The 10,672-nt window shown below is 43.0% G+C and overlaps 1 protein-coding gene and 1 long non-coding RNA gene across 6 annotated transcripts in view; one reads left to right on the plus strand and one right to left on the minus strand.

Moving 5' to 3' along the window:
* MARCHF11 (membrane associated ring-CH-type finger 11) overlaps nucleotides 1-901 on the minus strand; it is a 29,366-nt gene extending 28,465 nt beyond the window's left edge. For both annotated transcript variants that reach the window (XM_053247765.1, XM_053247764.1), the window contains exon 1: nucleotides 611-901. In XM_053247765.1, coding sequence (XP_053103740.1) covers nucleotides 611-901 — 291 coding nt within the window. The remainder of the gene's footprint in view (nucleotides 1-610) is intronic.
* Nucleotides 902-1,987: 1,086 nt separating this feature from the next.
* On the plus strand, nucleotides 1,988-10,331 carry LOC128323874 (uncharacterized). 4 transcript variants are annotated; one of them, XR_008306501.1, is made up of 3 exons: nucleotides 1,988-2,159; nucleotides 6,179-8,829; nucleotides 9,759-10,331. It is a non-coding gene; the product is annotated as an uncharacterized LOC128323874 (long non-coding RNA). The 4 variants fall into 4 exon arrangements; XR_008306502.1 differs by having other exon boundaries at nucleotides 6,179-6,399; nucleotides 7,763-10,331; XR_008306500.1 differs by having other exon boundaries at nucleotides 6,179-6,262; nucleotides 6,337-10,331.
* Nucleotides 10,332-10,672: the final 341 nt, after the last annotated feature.

A 10,672-nucleotide genomic window follows, 5' to 3' on the forward strand; every position in this document is an offset into this window, starting at 1 on the left:
CTGGGCAGTATAACTCCAGAGCACAGTAGCTGGAGTTGTGGCAGACCCTTGCCTGAGTGACTGATACTGATACTGAGGGGTGTTAGCGATCACCATCCCGCTTCCCGAGAAACCTTATCCCTGCCTCAGGCCGCCTTCTCCAGATTACCATGACAATGATTCATCCCCGCTGTAAAATGGGCAAACAAGATCCCTCACTTCCTTCTTTTCTGCAGAGCTTTCCCTGCGGCTATTAGCACTGTCCATGGTGCTGATGGCCGCTCGGTGTGCTCCGGTCTGCTCTGTTTTGCCTTCCTCTTCCTCTGGTGGTTGCGTGCTGCATTCTAAGGGAGGGCTACACGTGTGTGTCGGCCCTCCGTCCTTTTCTGCTCCCCACTCCTCATTCATGTCAATGTATCGATCTTAACGTGGAATGAAGAGGGGGCGTGTCTCCAATTGGTGGTCCTCCTAGCCATGCATGCCAGTCATTTCCCGGGGGGGGGGGAGGATGGTGTGCTGGTGTACTGGATGTGTGTGTGTGGGTGTGGGTGTGGGTGTCCGTCCAAATCTGCCTGTCCACCCCTTTCCCAGTGAGAACTTCTCCCCATCCCTGTCCGCCCTCGGCGCTCACCTGCTCGGCGCCCTGGAAGCAGATCTTGCAGATGGGGCCGGTGCCGCCCCCGCCGGCTTCCCCGCTGCTGTTGCTACACACCGAGCGGGTCTCGGGCTTCTCGCCTTGGCCAGCCCCGCCCGCAGCCTCCGCCGAGCAACCACTGGGGCCCGGTCCTGGCGGGACCTCTGTGGCTTCCCCAGCTGCTGCTACCCCAGGCGGCGGCGGCGGCGGCTCCGAGAGCGGGGCGGGGTCTCGCTGCAGCTCCCCGGCGCCGAGGCTGCCGCCGCCGCTGCCCCCACCGCAGCTCATGCGGGACGCGAACCGCCGACGGCACCCAGGAGGACCCTCAGAAGAACCCCGCTACCCACGACGCTGCTGCTGCCACTCCCTCGGCGGGGAGGGAGGGGGAGGCAAAGAAAACCGGCACGAGCCGCCTGCCTGCCTGGCGAGGGCAAGGGAAGCGGTCACCGCGTGTCAGCCTCCCCCCCCCCCCCGCCGCCCCCACTTCCTCCCCTGGCTCGGTGCTACTGGCGCGCGAGTCCCCGCTTCTGACGCCAGCGGCCGCCTCAGAATGCAGCGGGGGAGAAGCCGTTAGAGACCGTTACCGGGCGCTAGCCGACGTGGGGGGAGGGCGGGAGGAGGAGGAGGAGGGCGGCGCGAGGAGCAGGCACCGCCAGCGGCAAGCGGCACGAGCCCCTTCTCGCGAGCCAGGCATCCCGCTGCCTTCGCCGCCCTCGCCCGCACTGATCACTCATGACCTTTCCCCTCATCCGTTATCTCCCCCCCCCCACGCCTCACCTACGTGTTTACCCTTCCCTTCCTCTCTAGAGGCCAAATCTTCTCAGTCCCCTTCAACGTCTATCCTATGGCCGCCGGCGCCGCCACCGCAGTCTATACTCGCTCCCTCTCTCGCCCACATACACCTGCCGTAATATCCTCTCCGCTAGCCAAACTCTTTCGCATCCCTCTCAGTATTCCAAACGGAGGTGACTTCAAACCCCTGCTCCAGCCTCTGTCATGCCAGCTGCCTCGCACACTTCTCTTCCGATTTATAACTTTCCTCACACGCCACACTTTTGACGAATTGTCGGTTGAGGCGGCGGCGGCGACAGCGCGAGCTTCACACCCTCGACATTCTTGGGATTGGGCTCCGAACTGGGCAGGGAGAAGCTCCAGTCTTCTTCGCCTCCACCTGCAGCCCTCCTCTTCCTTACTATCACTAGTACCATCATAAACCACTAAGAAAATGGCTGGGGACAACTGGGATGCGCTGCTCCTCCTCAATGATTGTCCCCCCAAACGTTTCAGCTACTACTCCCCCCACTTACATAGCTTAAAGAATGAAGGACTATCTCTTTTCTGCCCCACTCCAGGCCTCAGCTTTATTCACACCCGCTCCTTCATCCCCAGCAGCTTACAATCCTTCCTGACTGGAAGAGAGGCTTGCTCCCCTTCCACTCATTCTGCTTAAAAAAAAAAAAAAAAAATTAAAGAAAAAATTTGGTATTTTCACAATACAAAAGAACAAAGTCATCAAGAACAGTCATCATTCACTATGTCAAGTAATGTATGTTATCTCTGTATATAATTTTGTTTGGTTTTTAATAAATGAGGATGGATTCTGCTTTGTTACATTGAGGTGGGTTATATGAGCAGAACTCCTCATTGCACAACAAACCACCTCTAGTTGAGATAAGATTTGTGAAAAGCAGAGAAAACCCATACAGCTATCCATCATAATAGTCTCCCATAGTCACACCCTTACTTGAAACTTCCTGGCTACAGAGACGCTGAACTTGATTTCTAGTTCCCAGTTGCTTATCTAGGAACTGCTATGCACTGCAAGTCAGGGCTATCCTGGGTGACCTTGAATTCTGATACATTTGACTAAGAAAATGCAAACGGCTGTATATTTTGTATAGGTGTCTTGACTCTCATGTATGAATGAGAATTTCACATACATTCTTTCCCACAAATTTGGCAAAACAGTAACAAAAGTGAAGGTTATTAGGACTGTGATACAGAGGTGAAGGTGTTTTTTAAAAAACCCACCACAATCCCTGTCCTGTATGGGACTCCTCCCTTCCTGTAGTTACTGTATTTTTTGAAATGCAAAGACAAACGCAATGATTAATGCCATATCTAGTTTGGCACGGAATAATATGGTATTTTTTCAAAATGGATTTGGAGGTGAAGTTATTGCAAGCCAATGCCCATTTTAAAAAAAGGCAGGCAAGAATCTAAACACATGTTATAGCAACAAATATCCAATAATTTACTAGTAATAATAACTGTAGTTGAGAAGAAAGAAAAACAAGTCAAAATAATCGACATAGCAATACCAGGGGATAGCAGAATAGAAGAAAAAGAAATAGAAAAAATCACCAAATACAAAGATCTACAAACTGAAATTGAAAGGCTGTGGCAGAAAAAGACCAAAATAATCCTATTGGTAATTGGCGCCCTGGGTGCAGTTCCAAAAGCCCTTGAAGAGCACCTCAACACCATAGGGGCCACAGAAATCACAATCAGCCAATTACAAAAAGCAGCTTTACTGGGAACAGCCTATATTCTGTGACAATATCTATAACAATTGACAATAAAATTCTGGCATCCCAGGTCCTTGGGAAGGACTCGATGTCTGGATAAAACAAACCAGTCAATAACACCTGTCTGACTGTGTAAACAAGAAATAATAATTCAATTTCTATACTGCCTTCCAAAAATGGCTCAGGGCGGTTTACATAGAGAAATAATAAATAAGATGGATCCCTGTCCCCAAAGGGCTCACAATCTAAAAGAAACATAAGATAGACACCAACAACAGTCACTGGAAGTACTGTGCTGGGGGTCGATAGAGCCAGTTACTCTCCCCCTTCTAATTAAAGAGAATCACCATGGTAAAAGGTGCCTCTTTGCCAAGTTAGCAGGGGGTAATTGTTAGTAATTGTTTTGTTAGTTTTATTTTTAATTTAGTTTTAATCTGGAATCAAGAAAGAGGGCTAAATTCAACAATAGGCTTATTACATCATTTGGAATCACATGCTTTATTTTTCTAATATAAATAATATGTACAGTAGAGGGGGGGTGACCTGGATCAGGACCATGGTGGAAGGGAGGGGGGCTTTGACCTTACCACAGTCCTCATCCAGATTGGGTGCCCAGGGCTGCTATTTGCCCCGGGAGAAATGCTCCCAGTAGCACCAATGGGAGCTTTTTTCCTAGGGCAAATAGTAACCACAGTGGGCCAGATGTAGTATGGGACTGCACTGGGGCAAAAGTTAAAGTCCCCCTCCCCTTGCTGAAGTCCCAGGCCAGATTGACCCTTCATGTGTGCTATTTATATTAGAAAAATCAAGCATGCAAGCCTCAATAATTGTCTTGGCCCTGAGAAGTGAGAAGCTGGGATCATGAGAAGCACTGTGTGGGGGTAATTATTGGAGCGCATAATCATGACAGTACAGTCACATGCTGTATGACACCATTCTGTTACCTTCAGTCCACACATGCATGTACTAAGGACAGAAATATCAAGTCGCATCTAGCTTCTGAAGCTCTAATAAATATGTCTCGTCACCTACTTACACAGTATTTTATTTGCAGCTGAATGTATAATAGTATCTCATTGAAAAGTATTGTGTCTAAGGTAATATGAAATTTATTTCTGAGGTTAATATGTGATGACCTTTTTATATATTGCAACGTTGAAGTTATCAAGTACTTAATACATATGCAAACAGTGGCTGACATACTGTTAAACTTTCCATCTGCCTAGTAATGGCACAAAGGCAGTTGCTGACCAATGGCCATTATTTCCAATGGCAATTGAGAGTACAACTGCATTTATGCAGGAGCACTCTTGTGCAACTGCATATACAATCTGTTACAAGGCTAATTGGGCAAAGAGGCACATTCAAAGTGGTGTTCTCTTTATATTAAACAGGGAGAGAGCAACTGGCCCTATTCAACTCCAGTACAGCATCTCTTCAGTGGCTGTTGCTGGTAACAGGGAACAATTTTATTATTCTTTTTCTTTGTAAACCACTTTGTGAATTTTTGTTGAAAAGCAGTATATATAAATAGTAGTGGTAGTGGTAACATTGCACAGTATGTCAACCAGTGTCTCACTGTATTACAGAGATCAGTGAAAAAGGCAAATTCCATGCTAGGAATCATTAGGAAGGTGATTAAAAATAAAAACGCTAATATTATAATGCCCTTACACAAATCAATGGTGTGACTACATTTGGAGTACTTAAGATACGTGGTCACTGTATCTTGACGTTTTAGAACTCAAAAAGGTGCAGAAGAGGGCAACCAAGATAATCAAGTGCCTAGAACACCTTCCTTAATGGTCATGATTACAGCATCTGGGCTTTTTAGTGTGGAAAAGAGGCAAGTTACAGTGGTTGGGAAGACATGATAGAGGTGTATACAATTATGCACGGAGTAAAGAGAGTTGACAGAAACATTTTTCTCCTTCTCTCACAACACTAGAACCAGGGATCATCCTATTAAACTGATTGTCAGAACATTTAAGACTGACAAAAGGAAGTACTTTTTCAGTCAGTGAATAATTAATCTATGAAATTCTCTGCCACAGGATGTGGTTATGGCCACTAGCTTGAATGGCTTTAAAAGGGGCTTAGACAAAGTCATGGAGGACAGGTCTTATCAGTGGCTACTAGTCTGGTGGCTATAGGCCCCCTCCAGCCTCAGAGGCAAGATTCTTCTAAATACCAGTTGCAAGGGAGCAACTGCACAAGAGAAGGCATGCCCTCACCTGTTGCCCATTGGCACCTTTTCAGAGGCATTTGGTGGGCCACTGTGGGGAACAGGATGCCTCTGAGAAGGTACTAGATAGACCTTGGGCCTGATGCAATAGGGCTGTTCTTATGTTCTTAAAATTTGGAAAAGTTACAGACATTTTGCAGGGATGAATTAATTATAGGGAGGCCTGCATTAGTAGAAGGATATATAGGATGATGCTAGACTAGCCCTTTACATGAAGAAGGTTCCAGCTTCAGTCTATGGCATCTCCAGTTAAAGTGACTCAGCCGGTCTAAGAAAGATCCAAGGCTGAGAATATGAAGAGTTGCTTCTAGTCAGAGCAGACAATACTGGGCTAGATGGACCAATGGGCATATAAGACAATATGTTATTTGACTCTCACCTACAGTTCTTTGTATCTGCTGTTCTACATAAAAAAAAATAAGGTAAACATAAGTAAACTTGAAAAATCCCATTTAGTTTAAAATCCATTTTGTTACGCTAAATGGAAATGAAGCTAAAGAAGCTGGGAAAACTACAAAAATGAAAAAATACACAGACTGAGAGAAATTGATAGTGATAATTCCATAACAAATAGCAATGTATCACCACATATAGCTTGGATTTTCTAGCTTCATACACATAAAAATCAATAAAGGTCTATAGTTGGAAAAATAACATGTAACATAAATCTATTATAGGGAAAAAGCAATGCTTTTTTAAAAAAATACGAGAAAAGAAATGTGACCAAAAAAGAGATAATCTGATCTCTTTTGTATCAAATGCCAATGCAATGCCTAATTTAATGTTTTGTAGTAGCTACAGAAAATAGAAGGGAAATTCTGAGGAGGACATACAGTATAATAATACAATTTGAAAATCCACAAAGTTACTTTTCAGGTAAGTCATTGAGCATTTATTCTGGATAGAAGAATGCCACAAAATATATTACCTGCTGTTCTTCATGTTTCCAGAATGTGTCAACAGACTGAGAGAAAGTGCTGAAGAACAGAAGAGGCATTGAGAATACTTCTCAGGTGAAGATTCATTATGACCTTTAACATATTTTCAAATCTTTGAGAAATAATGAGTTCCTTGAAAGTTGCCTTATCTGGGGCACTTTCCAGTTCCCTGGAACTGTGCAAAGGATCACAACATAGAAGCTTCTATGCATTCAAATATACCCTAGCACTGGGTATGTGATATTACTAGCATCCTATCCCTAGGGGCCAATGAACACATAAAGCTTCCCCCATTGTGCCAGATATTGTGTCAGATAGTCTGTGACTACAGACTATCATGAATAAATAACAGACCCTTCTGCATCTGCTCAGCAGGTAATCCAGTTGTCTGGAATTATCATAGCATCTGTGCAGCTTACTCCTGCTTGAAGTGTGTGGAATGCTGACCACAGCCAGGCTACAGCAGGAGGATCCTTTGGAACAAAGATTCTCAGTGTTGGGTCCCCAGATGTTATTGGACTTCAACTCCCATAATCCCCAACCAAAGGCTGCTGGAGCTGGGGATTATGGGAGATGAAGTCCAAAAATACCTGGGGACCGAACACTGAGAACCCCTGCTTTGGAAGAGCTGTTGTGGATGCTGGAGGAATCTCATGCTGAATGAGAGGAATGGAGTTTTACCAAGCTAAAACACAGGGATTGTGTAGGAGCAGGAACATTGGCTGCACAGGCATACTGGTTGAAGGACTCAGGAGGCCCCCATACCACTGATCTTCCCAGGTTCATCCTGCTTCTTGGGATATAGCCTTATGAACTGTGTACCCCTGGAGTGGGTTGCAGAACTCTCCGCCCAGGCTAGCATGGCACAGCTACATACCTTCAGTTCTTCACTTGTTCATAAATGGGCTAGAATGGAAGCAATCTATTCTGTTTCAAGAGCTCAAAGTTTAAGTGCAAGGAAGTACTGAAGTTACTGGTGTTGCATACACAAGGGACTGAAAAGAGAGAAGTGATGTACACAATAAGAAGAAAAACACAAGAGAAAAATAAAAGCTATAAGGACAAGTATGCTGCAGAGTGGACTGATTGTGTTCAGAAGAATTCTGTTGCAGACATGCTGTCCATTAATAAATTAGTCATATCCTGTTCATATAGTAGAACTAGATACTCATTTCCATTATCATTATCTACTGTATATTCTATATGGTGTCATAAATGTTCAGTATCCTGTGTTAGAGATCAGAGAGAGATGGCATTCTCTAATTAGATTACAAAGATTATGTTTGTACAGAGACATAAGGTTTTTGAAACAGATCTTTATAGTTCTTAATAGTTTAATTTTATGAAAAGGTTAAGGCTTAGAAGTTGGCACCACTCAGTAGGATTTACTTCTTAGTAAACATATATAGGATTATACTACAAGGATTGTTACTCACAGACAGAAAAGAAAGAAAACCAGAAAGTAAATAAGGCAGTTTGTGAAGTGGGCATGGAATAATTAAAATACCATGACAAATTCATGTGCTGGCTTGTGAAGAACCCATGTCAGTATAATGGAGAAAATACAAAAAAGAAGTGGACCATGGAAGACAAGCAGGAACATAGAAGGCCGAAGGAGCCCTCTCTCTCACATTATCCAAGTACATTTTTCATTGTCTTGTTTCCTTCTAAATGTCTTATGCAGCTCCATGTGTTAACATTCTCCATTTTAACTCAAAATGCAATGTAGCATGATCCATAAAGAACCTCAGACTCTGGGACAGTGTGTGTCATCCAATGTGGCTCACAGGGAAAGAGTTCTCAGCAATAGGACAAAGTGAATGCCTTAATTTGTTTATATATGTATTATTATTATTATTATTATATTTCTATGCCTCTTTACATCCAAAGCCCTCAAATTGGCTTAGTTAGAAATATATAAAATACAAAATCCACCACAATAACTACCATGGATCATATGTATATGGAACTTAAAGTTTAACCACCATAGATCAGCAATTTTCTAAGTATGCATTGCGACCCAATACTGGGTTGTGGGATATTAGGTATTGGGTCCTTTACTGATTAAAAATGTTAATGTTACTTTCTAAATGTTGTGGATGATATTTTAAGAGATTGAAAATGATCTTAAAATCATTTTAAAATCTTAAAATATCATCCACAACATTTTAAAAGTAACATTACAGTCATTCAGATATAGCACTTGCAGCTTGTTTCCAGTAAGATTGCCGAAATTAACCTTATGCGCTACGTGCACAATGTAGCAGTTCTGAATACAACCAATCAACTAGATGTTATTTCCTGAAGATATTTCCTGTTATTTCATTATCTGCTGTGATGCTTTTAACAACTTTTTTGCAGATACAATCTCTCACATTCAAGCCGACTTGGATCCCATGGTTATGGCAGGGTCAACTGCAGAGGTGTCCAGTATCTCCTCTGGTTCAATTAGAACGGATCAGTTTCAATTTGTGACTTCTGAGGATGTGGACAAACTCCTTGGAGGTATTCGGCCTACCCCTTGTCCTTTGGATCCATGCCCAAAGTGGCTTACAACATCTAGTAGAGAGGTTGTTAGAGATGGCCTAGCTGACATCATAAATGCCTGAATGAGGGAGGGCAGGATGCCTCCATGTTTGAAGGAGGCAATTGTGATACCTATGCTTAAGAAGCCTGCCCTAGAGCCCTCAGTGATGGAGTGTTTCTGCACCCAGGCCTCACTCTGATTTCTCAGGTTGAAGCTATGGCCAGGAGCACTTTCCATCAACTTCAGTTGATACGACTGCTGTGTCCATGTCAACTGTCAGAATTGTGATGCACTCTCTGGTAACCTTTAGGCTTGCCTACTGCAATGCACTCTATGTGGGGCTGCCTTTGCATGTAGTTTGGAAACTTGGTTGGTTCAAAATGCAGTGGCTAGACTGGTCTCCAGGGTGTCTCAGAAAGACCATATTACGTCTGTTTTAAAGCAATTGCATTGGCTGCCAATAGGTTTCCAGGCAAAATACAAAGTGCTGGTAATTACCTTTAAAGCCCTAAACAGTTACCTGGGACAGCACTTCCTTCTGCATAATCCCCACCACACATTAAGATCATCGGGAGAGGTCCATCTACATATACCTGGTGGTGACTCTGGAGCAGGCCTTCTCTGTAGTTGCTCCTAGGCTGTGGAATGCGCACCCTATAGACATTCGTGGTTTAACATCTTTACCAGCCTTCAAAAGAGCCCTCAAGACACATTTGTTTTAGCCAGACTTTTAGTAATTTATGAGTTTTAAATTTTTAATTTCTGTTTACATTTTTAATTGCTGTAATTTCTGAATATTTTAAAAAAATTAATTGCTGTTTAAATTTTTTTAATTGTAATTTCTGAATGTGTTTAATTTTTTAATTCTTGTTTTAATAACTGGTCATGTTTGTCTTTTGTTTTTGAGAACTGCCCTGGAGCCTCTGGAGTCAAGCAGTATATAAGATGAATGAATGAATGAATGAATGAAGCAACAGTTGAAAGGAAAAATCCCCTGCTAACTGGGCAAAGAGGCACCTTTTACTGTGGTGATTCTCTTTATTTAGCAGGGGGAGAGTAACTGGCCCTATCCACCCCCAGAACAGTACCTCCAGTGACTGTTGCTAGTGTCTATCTCGTGTGTTTTTTTAGAATGTGAGCCCTTTGGGGACAGGGAGCCATCTTATTTATTTATTATTTCTCTGTGTAAACCGCCCTGAGCCATTTTTGGAAGGGCGGTATAGAAATTGAATTTTTTTTATTATTTTTTATTATTTCTTGTTTACACAGTCAGACAGGTGTTATTGACTGGTTTGTTTTATCCAGACGTCGAGTCCTTCCCAAGGACCTGGGATGGCTGAATTTTATCATCAATACTGTTGGTTTCATCAGTACTGTTGGTTTCATCAATACTGTTGGTTTCATCAATACTGTTGTTGTTGTTATTATTATTATTATTAAAATGTTAGTCAACATCTTGCTTAATAAAGATATCAGCATCTTCCAGTCTTCAGTTCAAATGTTGCCCCTTTAACAATGAATACACCTCTGTTGATTATATACAGTTGTTTACCATGAAAAGCTGAGGGTTATGCACATGTTATTTTTTGTTAGCAGAAACACTTCATTTTCTTATGACAGCTACAGTCCTCTAATTGATTTTTCCAGACTTGTTCTGAAGTGATTAAATGACTACAAAGGAATTTCAGAAGGGCTGTCTATATTATGCTTACTTTGGAGTATTAGAACAACACATGGAAGCTTGTGCATTTAGGGATCAAGTGACAGCCTCATAGAAACAGTGAGATCATTATAACACAATCAAAAACTGTGTTTTGCCCG

Source organism: Hemicordylus capensis, chromosome 4 (genome assembly GCF_027244095.1).
Source record: "Hemicordylus capensis ecotype Gifberg chromosome 4, rHemCap1.1.pri, whole genome shotgun sequence".
NCBI classification, from domain to species: Eukaryota; Metazoa; Chordata; class Lepidosauria; order Squamata; family Cordylidae; genus Hemicordylus; species Hemicordylus capensis.